We start from the raw sequence: 17,754 nt of genomic DNA, 5'->3' as shown, positions 1-17,754 counted from the left end.
AAAAAATACACCGTATGAACTATGTGAACTATTTTCCCGCCATACTACACCATTCTTTGTGATAGCTGATTTGCCCATCATAAGTCGCGCATAGTTTACATGACCTAATTAGCTGCGAAAATATATTTCTTTTTGTGTTAATACTAAATACGATTGGCTAATTTTATGCAATATGATCCCTCCGTCAATACAATAATACGTTCATTTTTATAACCATGATTCTTTTACTTATCAATTTGTCTAATGCCGATAAAGAGGTATTATTGTGTTAACATGACACGATGAAAAAGCAGCATTTTTTTAGATAATGAAAAATAGGATGTTTTAAAACACGAATTCTGTGGCTGAAAGACCATGAGGTGTCTTATATGATCACTGGGTTTAAGTAAATTTTCTTTTGGGGAACATACACTTTAAATTTTTATAACTTTAAAATTCGTCCGCTGATTTTAACAATTAAAATAGTCTTGATTGATAAATACATATCATCGTAGTCGTAAAATCGTATTGGAACTAAAACCGTTTTTGTGTGTCGCCGTGTCACATTGAATATTTAACAAAAATAGATCCCCTTTTTCGACATTTGAACAAATTGGTTAAAGATTTAGTATAAGTAAGTAATAATCTGAGTATGAATTTATTGTTGTAATTGCGTAGTAATGCATTGCTTTAACTAAAGTAAACAGCTGACTCCAGCAGCTAACTATAAAAAGTTAAAAACGAATCTTAATAAATTAATGTTGTTATATTTTTTAATAATCTATGATTTGTGTTTTCAGTTTACTAATACAAATGTAAAATAATCAAATGTCTCAGTAAACAGCTGTTTGTTGATAATGGCAAATCTGAAAACAAAATAAAAGATTTTTTGGGAATTACCTCGTACACAAACGTACAGTTTTGTTTTGTAATTTATTTGGCAAAATAATTACATGACGAGAAATATAGCTAATACCCGGACCGAAAGTGAATTTTCAACCCTCGCTCACTTTCCTCAGTTCAACTAAGACCGAACTTAAGTGTCGAAAAGAGCTTTGGTGATGCAATATTCTTCTGGTCTAGTGGCAAAATCGGCGGACGAATGTTAAAGCTATAAAAATGAATAGTTTATGAGGCCTACTCGACTCCAGCTGATTCATTGTTACCCTGGATAAAACGAGCTACTTTAGCTCCACAAGGCATGAATTGAAAACAGCCAAAATTTCTGCAGTATGACGAAATGGCTAAATTTGTACCAAGAGCGGCAATGACTGTTTGTGCTCGCAATACACAAAAGATGTGTCCTACCACCGTAATTAACCTATCATAACACACAAACTAACTATTATTTGTATATAAAACTAGCTGGCTCGACAGACGTCGTCCTGTCCTAATGTGGTTTTATGTCAAATGCTCGTTCATTTTCAAGATGAACTCGTTCGCATGGCTCAATCACGTCCTGGTTGAAGTTCGTTCGCTTTGCTCATTCACCGTTAGGTTGGAGCTCGTTAGCTGCGCTCACTTGCCTTCAGGTTAGTTCGTTTGCTACGCTAACTCACCTCCAGGTTGAAGTTTGTTCGCTACGCTCACTCACCTTTCATAAATTAAAAATATTACAGTGCTGCACCCTGTTGGTAAACCTATTAACTTTTTAATGCTATTTAACATCACAGAATCAAATTGTTTGGTTGAACCAGCTGTTAAGATTCTTTAATTCCATTTAAATATGAGTACTCATAAGGTTAACATGGGAAACTCCAGAGCCACTGGGGTGGAGCCCTTTTAACGGATCTGCACCAAACTTTACACAAACCATCCTTGAATAATGATAAATAATGCCTGAAAGTTTCATTACAATCTGTCGAGCAGTTTCGGAGTCCATAAAGGACAAACATACATACATACATTGGATTTTATATATATATAGATGTCATTTAGGTAATTTTATTTTCTTTCCAGTTGTTAACGTACCAAATCCGCGGCTTTGGTTGGCGTTGATACACCAACTGTGAAATCGAACAGAAATGAGTTGTTTTGCGTACTGCTTACAGATGTGGCAATGTGATAATTTCCATGTAGTAGTATCACAAAATGTTTTATTTATTGTTGCAACGAAATCATATTTAGCGTGTTTTCATATTTAATATCTTCGTTCACAAGTGTTCGATCAGATTGTGATGCAAAAACTACCACTGACGCAAGTTATCTGTAAACATTGAATTGTGCATGACAATCTATGCTATCAAATCGCGAAATCGGATAACTAAGTAACGGTTGAAGAGTACAAATAAATTTACTACGATAGTTGTGCTTCAAAAAACTAAACAGTTATATTTTTTCAATACACTACTATGTAACAAAGATAGTATGACAACTAAACATTGTTATTATTATTTTTTTTTTATTTAGTTAGAGGAAATGCGTAATTCATAATTCAATGTATAATAATTGTATAAAAAGACGAATGGAGAAAGAACAAAGATTTACAAACAAATTAATTGAAATAGAAATCTTACTACAGAATAAACTACTTTCTATATACCTCTCTATTTCCACTTTTTAACATAATTAAAGTAAATTTGAACAAAAATTTAAATGTAATAAATGAACTAAATATACCAACAAACGTTATGTTTGGAATAATCCGTTCTTGTTTATACTTGACCATTATAGAAAGCACAGTGAACAAACGGAACAAAGAGTGTGGTTTTCCTTGTTTGTAAATATGGCTTCCTTTGTTGAAAAGTCTATTGGAAACCCTGCTGAAGGGTTCCCTATTCAATCGCTTTGGTAGCTTACCTTTTGATAAGAAGGGCAATTTGAATAAGGTATAAAAGAAAACTCCAAAAACTCAACCTTTATCAATCCTAGTTTTACTATCAAAACAATATGTTACTAACAATGACATAATTTAAAAACAGATTTTTAAATATTTTTTACTATGAGTACAAAATATACATACAATTCGATTAATTAAAGGCAATCTGTTAACAAAATTGAATTTAATCAAACATTTTTGGTAATTATAGTATTGTGTCATAGATAACTAGAGCAAAAATTAAAATATTATTTGCACACCCTATGAAAAGCTGGCTTCGTTTAGGCTATGAAAATGAGATGTCTACTTCTGTGTTTAAACAACTAGCTATCGAATATACTGAACTAAGAAAGCTTTGCAAAGTGTTTACTGTTGAAAGAGTTGCATATCAAAATAACAAGTTGAATGATAAATTATTTCTTCACAAAGATATATTAGTTGATAACACAAAAATTGTTGGTCTAAGAGCCAAATCCTATAAAAATACAAGCGTTTACACTATTTAATATATTTTTAGGTGTTTTTGACCACTTTCTTTTTAGCATATGTGTTTCTGTTCAGGAAAAAGACGACTTGACGCGACAACGAGAATCTCAGCTTAGACAACATTCCTTCTTCCAGTTGAGAGTTCACTTGAAGCGAGGGAAAGATCTGATAGCGAGAGATAAGAGTGGTAATGATAACAGAAGCTATTAGGTATTGTGGTGTGGGGAAGTAGTTATAACGTAAGGTAACTTGAATTGTAAAGCAATTGAGATAAGATTTATAATTAGTTTTTATCACAAAAGGTTGTAGTGAAGTGGCAAAGTGGTGAAAAGATTTAGTGTATGAGGTTTTTTTACCAATAATCAAATAAAAAAGTAATAAAACTAAGGATGGAGAATATTGAGGAGTCTAAATTGAATAACGTAGGAATATAGCGTATGTAATAACAAATAAATACAACAAAATTAGGGATGTATTTAGAAGAGTGGAAAGTAGAGTTTAAAATAAAAATACTGTGGATTAATATATTAGTAAAGTAAGTTCAGAAAAATTTTAAAATCCGTCCATCTCTGTGTAGTGTATTGTCAGTAGATAAACTGTATTCATCCCATTAATTTTTCTTAATGAAAATGGAACTAGGTTGAATGAGCCGATCACAGAGTGTTAGATTGAAACTGTTATTTTATTTACTACTTAATCGTAGATCTAAAACAGTTTTACATGATCTGATCTATATCTTATAACAATGTTTCAGGCACAAGCGACCCATATGTCAAGTTCAAGGCGGGCAGTCGACTCCTGTACAAATCCAAGACCATCTACAGAGACCTCAACCCAGTGTGGGACGAGAGCTTTGTTTTACCCATTGAAGATGTGTTCAACCCAATCCAGATAAAAGTAAGCAAGCATAATGATTTTAACTTTGAAATTCATAGTCCTTCAAATATAAAAACACGGTCTGGAAATGAAGGGATTCATCGTCTCGCAAAACCAATCTCAAGTGAAACTGGATTGGACATGTTCAGTTCTGTTGGTTTAAGATTTAAATCTTTCATTAGGTTGACTCGTATTTTAGATAGCTTGATAATTTTCCCTTGTTCATACATAGCTGAATCAATAACATTAACAAATTCGTTTGAGAAAAAGTCTGTATTGACGAATACCGACAGTCTTAATAAGTTTAACATAAAGCAATTTAATACAATGTTCAAGCTTCAATATCTTGTATTCCATTCTTTCACCACTCTTAAGTAGATATTTGTTCCGATTCTGATATGCAAAACCGAAAATATTTCAACTTTGACGTAAATTGTTATGTATACCACAATTTAGTTTGTTTTGTCTACAGGTGTTTGATTATGATTGGGGTCTCCAAGATGACTTTATGGGCACAGCCTATCTGGACTTGACCAAATATGAATTCGGAAAGTAAGTAAACCTTAGTCTCTTATACTATCTCTAGTGAAAAATATGTTGTTTTCCTACATGTATTATATACAAATAAATAAATTCATAATCAGTAGAGAAAAGAGTGAACAAAGTCATAATGAATATTTGACTCATTCAATATTTATAGTACTCTTATAATACCTTATTCGATATTTCGAGATAGTATTATCTATACATGTATTTTGAATGCTAGTCCCAGCTACATAGGTGCTAGCTGTATTACTTTGTAATTAAAATACACTCTCCTGGTTTAATCAATCGTCACTTAATTTACTAAATAAAGGTAATTTTTTTACCTTATCCTTCGTCTGAAACCTAAATTAACCTTCATTTTGTTTGAAAACTCTTCTAAATCATTAATTATGCTAATACTAGTTTGTTCAGTAATGTCTTAAGTGACTGTACTCAACTCGAACTAAAGTTTATCAAGGCCGAAAATACACTTAGGGTCAAAAGGCTCATGTGATGAAAATACCTTAACATAACGTTCAATATTTCACCTAGGTTTTCTGTTACAGGCCCACTGACGTCATCCTCTCACTCAAGGACACTGGCAAGTCTGAGTATCTCGGGGAGGTCCACCTGACATGCACTCTCTGGCCAAAGTCTCAGGAGGACAAAGAACAGGTAACAGTGAGTTCTCCTTAGCTTTGTAGCATAAAATCATCTAGATGTAACCATGGTCGGTAAATGAAAAATAGGGAGACATTTTGTAAGCTTTTAAACACCTTCCTCAGATTTGAAAACAAAGTTATCAATACTAGTTTACAATTTTATCTTATAATTTTACATAACATTTATCAAACTGCATATACAAACTAAAGGTAGAGATAAACAGGTTATAAATCTAGGGTTTGGAAATAGTGATTAGATTTTTAGCTTAAAAATTGACATGGTTTGTGTGACTCTTAGATAATCGTCTCAAAATGTTTACCAAACCTCATTATAATTTAGAATAAAGTACAGGTCTTCAGCCTTAACATTATAGCTCACAAAAATGCTTGGTACACGAGTTTTCCTAAACGTAATATAAATGACATGTGTTAAATATATAATATATAATATAATGTATATATATATATATATATATATATATATATATGTGATATATATATATATATATATAATGACATATGTTTGGAAATACTTCTTAACTATAAAACCCATTATATATATATATATATATATATATATATGTTTGTTGGATGTATACCTTCTTAGAGAATTTTCTAAGAAGGTTTATTATAGAAAATGATTCAGAACAGTTAGGTTACTGCATAGAAACTTTGGATTTTAACTTTCAAAGAGAATTTATCCCCAATAGGATTTATGAAACTAAATCAAAACATAGGACAAATAAATATGATTAAATAAAGAACGTATAGGTTACATAAACATAAGCACTGGGAATCACCCTTTGCGTTGTAGCACAAAAGGACATATTAGATGCAGCCTCTAGAGGCTCCTCAAAGAATATTTACTTAACGACATCACCATGGGAAAACCCGGTACAAAGTGAAACACAGAGCATTGTAAATAATCTTTTCTTTGTAAACATATTATCACATTAGATTTAAATATCTCAGCTGTCCAAAACGTTTATCATGTGGTCAAACATTTACTATAAGTTAAGGTCATTCAATAAAATATTTTTCAGGTACAGTATTATTACTTTAAAAATAATTATTTTTTTCATTGTCATAAGCCTGTGATAACATGAGAGAATGCACCTAACCGTAATACAATTCAGCAACAGAATAGTTGCTAAACATAGGAATATACAGACATATCTTTATGCTGTCTTACCCGTACATTTATGTCGGTAAACTAGTTTTGTGTTCAATCATAGAATGATGATAGCCAATGGTTCAAGTCATCAACCGTCGGTAGAGCAGTTTTGCTACTGCATTACCGACGTTTTGTAACTGTTGCCAGATCTGCCGCTAGAGTTTAGCATCTGCCTTGGTCTTTGTTGTTCCAAAGGTCGATACCTAACCTATATGTAGTTCCAACTCTAAATTGGTGGACATGGGAAACAAGACTTACCTTAAACTTTGTTGTTAGTTGATTGGCCTCGAGTAAAAGGATAATTAACAACAGTTTTTCTTTTCATCTGACAAGGCTATTGGTGTTGTCTTTTACATTTTAAAACGAACATTTATACGGTATTAATTCACTTACAATGTATAACTAAATTTATAGGTATAGGCCTATAGGCCTATCTCTGATGTATGAGACTAGTTGAAATCATACGGCACCTCGTAAATTTATTGTTTAGTATGAACAGTTTTATATAAGCCACAACAACACAATTATTAACTGAGCTACAGAACTTTATAATATCTAGCCAAAGTGAAAAATGTGCAGTAAAAAGTAATCGCAAACAGCGTAATTAAAAATGAATTACAGTAAGCAAGTTATGAAATGAATAACAGAAAATAGATTAGCTTGTTAAAAAAACATTTTTTATTACCAAAAAACTCAAACGTGTTTTATTGAGCCTGTGTCCCAAGAGGAATATAATATATGGATTTTTTTTGCTTATTTTTTACTGTTAAGTATTTTTTTGATATTTATTTTTTATTTTTTTTATCAATAGGCCTATGTATAGTAACACTATACAAAAATTTGACCAAGAGTTTCGAATCGAACTAGGTTATTTTATTAACCTAAATAAAATGCCCTTAAGTCAACTTTCATATGTTAGTTTATTCAGAAACAGTTTCATAATGCAGTTTACGTAGAACTAACATTGTGCCTGCAATAGTCACATTGTAACCCAATATCTAGTCCAAAGTTTCTTTAGTGAAATATTTAGAATTTTTCATCCGTTTATTTTAGGCGTGCTGGTTTTTGTAAATTTGAATTCAAGACTCAGGGTGTGAACTATTTCCCTTGTATAACGGTAATGCATAATATTAGTTACAATTTTACTGCTCTGCATGTCCAGACCAAAAACTTAAATAATTAAACCAACATATTTGAATGAATTGTTTTTTATAAATGTTCAATCTTTTGATCCACAACTAATGAGTTTCTTCAGATATCAGTGTGAACTTGAAACTGCAATATTGTAAACTAGTTGTATAGATAAACAATGGCGTATGGAGTTCTTATCTTAACCGTTAAATGATGGAATTTAAAACGGTATAGACTTTTTAAATACATAACATTCTGTAAAATAGATATTTCATCCTCGCTTCAAAGACGTGGCAAGTTTTGTTCAGAAAGACATACGATAGACAGTTGCCAATACATGTGATCCCTAGTTATTTGGACATGCTTTTGGGTTGGTAAAAAGCTACTGTGGTTATTGGAGTCGAGAGAGACATTCGCTTTAGATAGACTCTACTGACTCTAGAATTCTGACGGAAAGGTTTTACATGATAAAACATTGTGAAAGTATTTCATCTACAATAGGTATTTAGGCTATTGTAATGATACAAAAGTATGTGACATTAAACCCCTGTCTAGTGTATTGTGTCCAAAAATGTTGAATGGTGACGAAGCAGCAATTAAACCAACGTTGTAATAGCACAGCACAGCACAGACTGGTATTCTATAGTCTATGGTAATAGTGCCTGCTCATATGACTGTAAAACTCTTTCAATTAATGACATTGCTAATCATTCAAATCACTACATAGCATTTATATAGTTGTTTATATAACCAACAGGAATGTTTGATTAAATATTATTGAATCCCATATTTTACACATGCATCCATTTTGATTGTCGGGAAGTGTAAATATTTCTAACTAACATTTTTACACCTACCTTCCAGCCTTTAGATGAATTGCATTTTCAAACGATTAAAATGTATTGGAGAACAGGAAAGTACTTATCCATGCATTCATTCACCATGGTACACTTCCACAAACAGTTGTCAATGTTTACCACAACCAGTGTTGCCAATAGTGAAATTTCCCTGCGTTGGAAACTAGTAAATATTTACTAATTTAATTACATTTATAGTTTTTATGTGCATAAGTTAAACATTTAAATTTTAACTTTTTTTATCTTACTATACGATTAAAGCTTTCTTTTTAAGCTTTCACCAACAAAAAAGTAGTTTTTTCCTTCATAACTAGGATACATACAGATAAAAAACTTCCTATCAAATATAGAAGAGACTAAACGTATTTTATTGGTTTGGTTTATTCTAATTTGTTTGTCTGCAGCTACTCTTTTGTCTACAATTTCACTGGCTAAAAGAGACTAGAGTAATTTACAAAGGTTGTAAGCCACTTCAGTTACGATACATTATGCAAGGTTTTTATCAGCTTCTCAATATAATTTCAATATGCGGGTCATAAGTTAAGATAATGGTGTTGTTAATTGGAGAATTTAATAACCACAACTCGAGACAGATAAACCTCGCCGCTGTTTTGCAGGTTTGCATTGCAATGACGCTCGTTATCAGTTACGGAATGTTAACTCACAGTTCAAAGATGAATTTAGCTGTGTTACTGTTGTTGTTAGCTGTGTTTAGTGTGTTATGATTATATTGAGGCTCGCACAAGAGGAGCGTATTTTGTAGTTTATCCTCATACTAACGCAAGAAATAAGCATTTTGTCAATTCACTTAGGAATCAGTTTCTGGGCCTTTGAAGTGCAGTGAGACTTGCAACGTAATGTAGCTGTTCCTGCAATTGTAAGGTCAAGACTGTACTGCTTAATTGTCACGTTAACTTATAGACTCCCACAAATCATAATTTTATCTATTGAGTCTGGAAATAAATTTCAGGGAATTGTTATAAACAAACACGTATTATTTTAAAACGTTTTTATTAGCTCGCTTTCTTGTCCGGTACAAATTTTGCAATCAATTTTATACTAACTTCCCGATGAGCTAGAGACTTGAAACTTGAAACATGGCTCACAAATGGAAGACGATGCAATCTATATATTAATTTGAAACTGTTTTTCTTTGTGACAGCTATTTTGAGAGAACGGCTGGGCGTAGAAACTCGGTAGAGGTGTCTAAAGAAAGGTCCTGGTCTGTAGATGAGCCATCAAAAGAGAAACATGGAGAATTCCCTCGGGGCTCTGCCCCAGTGGCCTTTAAATTCCCATCCAATGTTATTCTTATGGATGAAAACGAGGTTTTTGTCACAGCTAATTTGAGAGAACGGCTGGGCGTAGAAACTTGGTAGGGGTGTCTAAAGAAAGGTATTGTTCTGTAGGTGAGCCCTCAAAAGAGAAACGATGTAAATTTCCTTGGGGCTCTGCCCCAGAGGCCTTTAAAGTTCACTCTGCAATTTTGTTTACATTTCGACCATATGGATAATTTTACACTACTTTTAATGAACCAGCTGTCAATATTTAAATTGTATTCAAAGGTCTACTGAAACTGTCAAAATTAAATGTTTACATTACTATTTATGATTTTAAATGGATTCTCCACTGCATGGCAAGTTTTTTATAGTTTCAACAAAATGATGAATTCATGATACGTTTGAAATGTTTTGTTCAAAAATCTATGCTTTATTGATCTTAGAAAATTTTAAATTATAAAATAAGTGTGACTTATCAATTTCAAAGGAACATATAACTATTCCTTATCGGGTTAGCTTATACATATTGTAAGGTTGGCACTTGCCTATTTTTCCTACTTTCAATCACCATTTATTTTTAAATTAAAGAAAGAACACCTGAGATTTATTTATTGGTATAACAGTTTTTGATAATCGGGTTTAAAATTGTGTCATAGATGAGTACGTTGAGGATGAGAGCTGTGTTCAAGTTTTGGAATAGACTAACTACGGAGTCTATGGTTTTGGTAAAGTAGGTGAACTAATGTCAATTCAGGTATTTAAAAAAAATGTGTACACAGTTTTTACTTTGATGTACACATGTAGCTAGGTTGAACAACGCATCTAAACCTCACTACATACAAAACATTTGGAAACACAACAGTGTCATCACATCTCATCGCATTTGCATAATTTGTTACCAATGCTGGACTAGGTTATGGATTTGGTTCCGCAAATGTTCAAGATTTGTGATAAAATTTCCTACAATTATGGTTCATTCCAATCCACGAAATACATGCACAGCTTTATGTGATCTATATGGCCAAGGCAAAACTACCCCATAAGTTAATGAATTATCAAGTAAGAACAGGATGATTAAATACATGGGTCGATGTGGCAAGAGAAGGATTTAAAATTGCTGAGATCGAAGTAAGAATGTTACTGCTTTCTGGAGAATCAGATATTTTTATAAAAAAAAGATGAAGATTTACTTATAAATCCGGATACAATCTGAATGATTTTCCTAAAGCAGATGGAATTAGTGGTTAGTAATAAATATTGACTCTTTCCGTAACATGATAGACTAATTATATGAACTCATTCTCCCATATAGTGAAAGTGGCTTTGCTATGAAACAAACTCATGAACAAACAATTATAAGACTCCTAAAAAAACCTTTTGGGCAACCTAAAGCAGATAAAAAGAAAGGTATTGTGTTAAACTAATTCATCAATCACGTTTTTTAGGGAACACAATCATCATACTTATTATTGCTTATCCTCCCTTCATATAACTAAGATTTTAATGACTTCACTCTATCCAACGCAGTTAGCTGAATTTACATAAAACCTCAAGATTAACCGTCGATTTCGACGGGGTTCCACTAGTATTATATAATTTAATTTTCATATTTCCCTTGGGCAACGCCCCATGGGCTTGTTTTCATTAACTCGCTTTCTTGCAAATTTTGATACTTCCCGATGAGCTAGAGACTTGAAATTTGAAACATATCTCACAAATGGAAGACAATGCAATATTATAAAATTTAATTTTCATATTTCCCTTGGGCTACGCCCCATGGGCTTGTTTTTATTAGCTCGCTTTCCTACAAATTTTAATATCAATTTAAAAGAAGTTCCCGATGAGCTAGAGACTTGAAAGTTGAAACATAGTTCACAAATGGATGACAATGCAATATTATATCATTTAATTTTTAATATTTCCCTTGGGCTACGCCCCATGGGCTTCAAAATTTTCCATGTTTACATTTTGAAAGAATGTAAATATGTATCAATTAATTTAAGTCAGCTGTAAATACTTAAATTTGACAGTTCAAAGAGCATAGGTTAAGAGGTACAGGTTATGCTCCCAAGAGAGTCTTTATACAAACATTTCAAAATAAAGATAAACAACCTGATTGCAGATATAAAGGTATTTGGTAATAATGTCAATTGTTAATTATTTATTGTTATATAAAGTAAACAATAAATAAAATAGATTGATATATTTATAGTTAGTAGGCAGAGGCCATACATTCAATCTAATACGTAATTATATGAAAAGAAACTCAAATAAACTTTAGATTTCCCTCATGCCTCTGTCTTAATCTGATATAGATGCTTGAAATATATTTAACATCCACTCCACACACATTAAAAACTAAAAAGTAGGAAATAATTTATAAATAAAAAAACTGTTTAAAACAAACATTTTTAAACGCACTAAAAAGTAGAAAATAATTTACAAATATGTGTACAGTATAAATACTTGTAAGATTTAAAACAAAAAAACGTGGGATGCATGAAATTGATAATAATACATTAGTTCAATAGGTGAAGGTAATTGTAAATTATCTATTGCATGCACCCCGCGTTTTTCGTTTTAAATCTTACAAGTATTTATACTGTACACATATTTGTGAATTATTTTCTACTTTTTAGTGCGTGTTTAAAAACGTTTGTTTAAAAATGTTTTTTTATAAATTATTTTATACTGCAGTCAGTGACATAATGAATACAGAGATAGGCAACTGCTGGATTTACTCTACAACTTCAAAATCCAAGATGCCAAACTGTGATTACTCGTTGCTTACATCTTTAACATTTTTGCACTCTGACTCGCTCGAGGAAATATTATTTTGTGCAATTCTTCCTGGACCAGTTCCGTTGGGATTTTGCAATTCGCACTGCAGTGACGGTTCGGAACCTGTTGTGGTACTAATGACGTCGTAGCGGGATTCCCGCCGGTGGCAGAACTGTTCAAGATGGCGGCGACGCGTGCGTCAGCTCGCGGGGTGGCGGGAGATCCTCAGTCAGAGTGAGCCTGGTGTAGTGTGCGGTCCCGTCATCGATCGTGATGGCATGACTCAGCCGGGCAACGAGCTGGTGACTCGCGTCAAGTCGCGGCTAGCACGGTTGGGAAGGTCGGCGACCACGACCGCCGCGACGACCGACCCGGAGGACGACGGGGGCGGAACCCCTCCGAAGAACACCCCGAAGCAGCTGCTGCGGCACATCCTCAAGAGCAACACGGGGTGTCCGGAGAGCAATGACAGCGACACGGAGAGCTTCAGGGTGTCCGCGAGTGAGGAGGACAGCGACACAGAGCCGAGGAGGAAGCTACAGAAGAGCGCCACCTTGGCGGAGTGTCCGGAACCTCCTGACGGTGAGAACCTCCCTCTGGAGAGCATCCTGGAGAAACTGGGCAACAGGATCAAGGAGCGGAGTGACAAGATGCATAAGGTGGGATGTGCTAACTACTCTGTATCAGGAATATGTTAAGCAGAGAGTGATAGTGTTTAGGCACGAGGGGATGGCTATGACAGGATTTCAGCAGTGCAAACCCTGTTTGTCAAGGAATACGATGATAGCGAGGGAGTGATAAGGTGGATAACGGGCATGTTGTGAGCATCCGTTATGTTTGGGAATATGATTTTAGGGAGCTGAGTGATAAGAAATTCATTATCTCAATAATAGGTTTTATTCAGTTCCAAACCAACTAAAGTAACCTTATGGGAGTACGTAATGATAGAGATCGGGTGCTGAGATTCACATGATGTGTATGATAGGGTAGCCAAATGTCTTACTGTAAGGCAAACTGTATGTTTAGTAAAGTAAGATCATAGGGAGTAAAGTGATCATATTGAATGCATTTTAATTGACTAATTTAGGTTTATTGTAAACTAATATTGTAAAACAATTCACACACTTGGGAATATATAAATTATATGATGATAGAGATCGAGCAATAAAATACGCCTAGTGCTACAGCTCTAAAGTTCGTTGTCTTAGTTCTGTTGTTTTCTTGCTTTTGTGTGTTTTTATTTTATTAATAAACTAGCTGACCCGGCGAACTTCGTATCGCCTAAGTTATAGGTTTCCCCTAAGACAGACCGATGGAAAGAAAGTACCGTTACGTTAAATTTTCAAGATGATCTCGTTCGCATCGCTCAATCACGTCCTGGTTGAAGTTCGTTCGCTACGCTCACTCACCTTTGGGTTGGAGCTCGTTAGCTACGCTCACTCACCTTTTGGTTGCAAATTTGCTGTTGTCATAAATGTAAAAGAAATAATAGTGCTGCACCCTGTTGGTAATCCTTGTAACTTTAATGCTATTGAACATCATAGAACAGAACCAACTTGTTTAATTGAAACAGCTGTTAAGATTCATTAATTCCTTTTTTCATAAGGTTAACATGGGAAACTCCAGAGCCACTGGGGCGGAGCCCTTTTAAGAATTTCGAAACGGGAAATAGTTTACGTCCTATTCGCATACCTACAGAATTTACACACCAAATTTCATAACGATCGGTGAAGTCGTTCCGGAGGAGTTTGCAGACAAACACTGTGACACGAGAATTTTATATATTAGATGTTGCCTTCAAATTTGGGGTGAAATGCATAATAAACTGGCCACATCATATGTACATTTTAATATTTAACCACGTTGTAAGCGTAATTAAAGAAAACACGTAAATTTTTACATAAAAAATAATTGCATGCACATAAAACTGTTCCAAAACATTATATGCTCCAAATTTGACAAGTGTTTTACAGAAAAATAACTGTGTAAAGTGTGTCGGTGTTTAGTAACATTAAGCCTACCTACAGTAAAAGCGCAGGTCGATATGCAGTCTAGGCCCCAGGTGGAGAGGTAAACTGTCTCTAAATAACACACACTCGCCTTGGGGATAATGTTCTACGAGATTTAGTTCACCTGCAGTTCCAAACTTTTCTCAGACAAATTGTTTACATTCGAAATAGAAAAACAGTCAGTTTCACATCTCAAATGATTTTCTTAAATGATCGTTTTAATATCTTAAAAACTAACGGTTTAATATCGTTCACATGGGTATCAAAGGCCTGCGTGTTGAAAGCTAAAGCAAGAAGTGAGCAGGTCAGGGGAATGAAATACGAAGAGTCAATTTTTATTTGACAACACCGGGAAGCGAATACAAAACATCATTGGTTACACAGTCGCGCTCATATACCAGCTTTATTATTTTATTTGATATTTACCATTGTGTATAGCTTTTTAATTAGAAGGATGTCTTTTAATTTCGAGGATTGTCTTGCAATTTGGAGGGATGTCTTGTTGTTTAGAGGTATGACCCGTTATTTGGAGGGATTTATTTTTATTTTGAGGGATGTCTTGTTATTTGGAGGTTAGTCTTTTTATTTGGAAGGATATAAAATATCTTTTTATTTATAAGTAAATAAAATATCAGCTGTAGGCCTACTCAATTGTTGCGCCGCCGCCTGAATTACGGTGTGACATAAAGAGTACATTATTTTATCTTTGTAATGTGTAACATGTTGGTGTTGTTTGACTAAATGAAAAGTTTATGTACTTTTTTGTGCAAACATGCTAGTTGTATTTTGCGATTGTATAAGAGAAATGAACAATAATATCTAAAGGATTTACGTACACGTAATTCATTTACTTACGTCTACGCCAGTAGGATTTGTTGCGTGTTTTGGGGAATACATAAAAACAGCTTCATCAAATGTAGCCATTTAGTTATTTATCTTGTTTTCTGTTCATATGCATTTACTGATAGTATTCTTTAACTTTTAGCAAAGATACCAAACAAAGGGACTAAACAAATGCTTTAACAAAATGTAATTAATTAAGTTTATGTATTAAACATCAGTAGGATTATTTTCATTATACGTAAAAGGAAGGTTCCAGTTTCACTCGCTCTACCAAGTCCCATCAGGCTCGTTGCAATGTGATCTTATCGCTTGAACTGTCGAAAAACAATTTAAATTACTGGTAATTAATTAATGGTGATTGCAAATTCGTTTCTTCTCAGAGTGTATTTAGTGACATAATCAGTGACCGCAAACATTAATAAAATAAAATATTGGTCCCTCAGTTACTGTCCTATTGAAAATATTGATACGAATATTATTTTTAAGCATTCCACGTAGATGACAATTTCGTCACTTACTGCAAGCTGGAGATAAGCGTCTGATGTTGCGAGAGCAGGTTTCCTCAGAAGCTGAATCACCGCATTGCACACCCGCTATGCTATCTTACCTCCGCCTGAGTGACCTTGAACTTGAGTGAAAGTTCGCGCTTCGCCGCACAAACACAAAGAGTAACCGAATCAGCTGACGGCTCGTCTCGGTGCTGCCACCTGCAAATATTCACCATTTTCTCTTCAACAATTCCCAATTTAATCCCATCCAGTTTGTGTCTTTTTTACCATCTTTTCCAAACCCTGCACTACAATCCATCAAGATATTTTTTTAAAATATTGCGTTCTGAGTTTGCACCAGCTATAGTATGAGCTTAGATTTAAACTAATTTCTAATACAGCAATGTCAGTTGACTCGTCCTTGTTTAATCTGATGTACAAATATTTATAACAATTTATGGGTACGGATCCGCAGAGAACCAACGATATTTTATTGGATGAATAACGATAAATATCGATATTTATCTGAGTCAATATACACTTTGATATACTAAATTATTTGTTTTTTAAGCTCTTTAAATATGTGTAGAGATAAATTGGGAAATTTTGTGTTTAAAAGCCAAAAGAAAAACCATTTATACATTTATAATACCACAATAACACTAATGATAAGAAAAAACATTAATAATAACACTAAAAATATTTTATAATCGATACTGATCGATAATAAAACATGTTTACTGTTATTATTAATGTTTAATAAGTTACGAGCAAAGCAGTATTAAGAGCACTTCTATGTGGTATTTATAGAGTTGAATGAAATATTAATCTTACTTAATATTATAAATGTGAAAGTTTGTGTGTTTGTTTGTTTGTTAATTTGTTTGTTTGTTTGTTTGAAGTTCAATCGCGCATTAACTACTGGACGGATTGGGCTGAAATTTGGCATGATGGTAGTTCACATTCCCGATTAAGGCATATTCTTATCTCAAATATCCTTTCGGGCTCCGCCCCAGTGACTCTGTAGTTCCCCATGTTAACCTTATGAGTATTCATATTTAAAGGGAATTAAATAATTTAGTCAGCTGTTTCAACTAAAAAAGTTGGTTCTATGATATATAAAAGCATTAAAAAGTTACAAGATTTACCAACAGGGTGCAGCACAATATTTTTTTTGCATTTATGAAAGCAAGAAAAAACTGTGATAAGCAATGAGAACTGTCAAAGTAGGATTGTTTACAGTTATGTTTATGTTTTTAACTTCGTGAATAATTGGTGATAATCCGTGAATTTTTGATAATTTATTTTTCTCTATTGTTTAGGTAAAGTGGTAGAACATTATGGCTATGGTAGATGTGTAATACTATAGGGTACACCGTGAATTCAAAGAAGCAAATTTTATCAAACTGTGTCCTCCCCCATTGAAAATCCAAAGGTTGAGTATAACTGCAATAAGAATTTTTTACTTATATACTATCTCCGTACAAAGGACGGGTACTCTGCTAGTCATATATATGTATAAAATAGCTATGTTTTATTAAGCACTTTATGATGTTTTTATTATATTTATATTGAGTTTAGGATGGATGAACCAAAACAATGGTATTCTCTGGTGTTACACTATTAAATCTTGTATTGGCGTCAGACAAAATAAAATCAATGCATTCCAACAGGTTTTGCCTGGCTGGTGTAGATATTGTGAGGAAACCTGAGCAAAAAGTGTCAAGTTGCACTTCCTTCAAGGAAATTTCGCAAACATGCGTCAGCTGACTAGACAGTAGCTCTATCTTAGATGGACGACTTCCTGGGGGTTTTAACCTAATCAACAAGCTTGCTAAAATGATT

General features: G+C 33.5%; 1 protein-coding gene across 4 annotated transcripts in view; it reads left to right on the top strand.

Annotated features, from left to right (window-relative positions):
* Nucleotides 1-17,754, top strand: part of LOC128996390 (multiple C2 and transmembrane domain-containing protein-like) — a 212,982-nt gene that overhangs the window by 134,178 nt on the left and 61,050 nt on the right. For all 4 annotated transcript variants that reach the window (XM_054421696.1, XM_054421695.1, XM_054421694.1 and 1 more), the window contains 4 exons: nt 3,359-3,470; nt 4,038-4,180; nt 4,632-4,711; nt 5,251-5,359. In XM_054421696.1, the coding sequence (XP_054277671.1) occupies nt 3,359-3,470; nt 4,038-4,180; nt 4,632-4,711; nt 5,251-5,359 (444 nt within the window). The remainder of the gene's footprint in view (nt 1-3,358; nt 3,471-4,037; nt 4,181-4,631; nt 4,712-5,250; nt 5,360-17,754) is intronic.

Source organism: Macrosteles quadrilineatus, unplaced genomic scaffold, assembly GCF_028750875.1.
Source record: "Macrosteles quadrilineatus isolate MER2022 unplaced genomic scaffold, UCM_ALF_1.0 Scaffold_6__1_contigs__length_79288215, whole genome shotgun sequence".
Taxonomy (NCBI): Eukaryota; Metazoa; Arthropoda; class Insecta; order Hemiptera; family Cicadellidae; genus Macrosteles; species Macrosteles quadrilineatus.
Note: the sequence above shows the minus strand (reverse complement) of the source record. Positions and strands in the feature narration are given on the sequence as shown.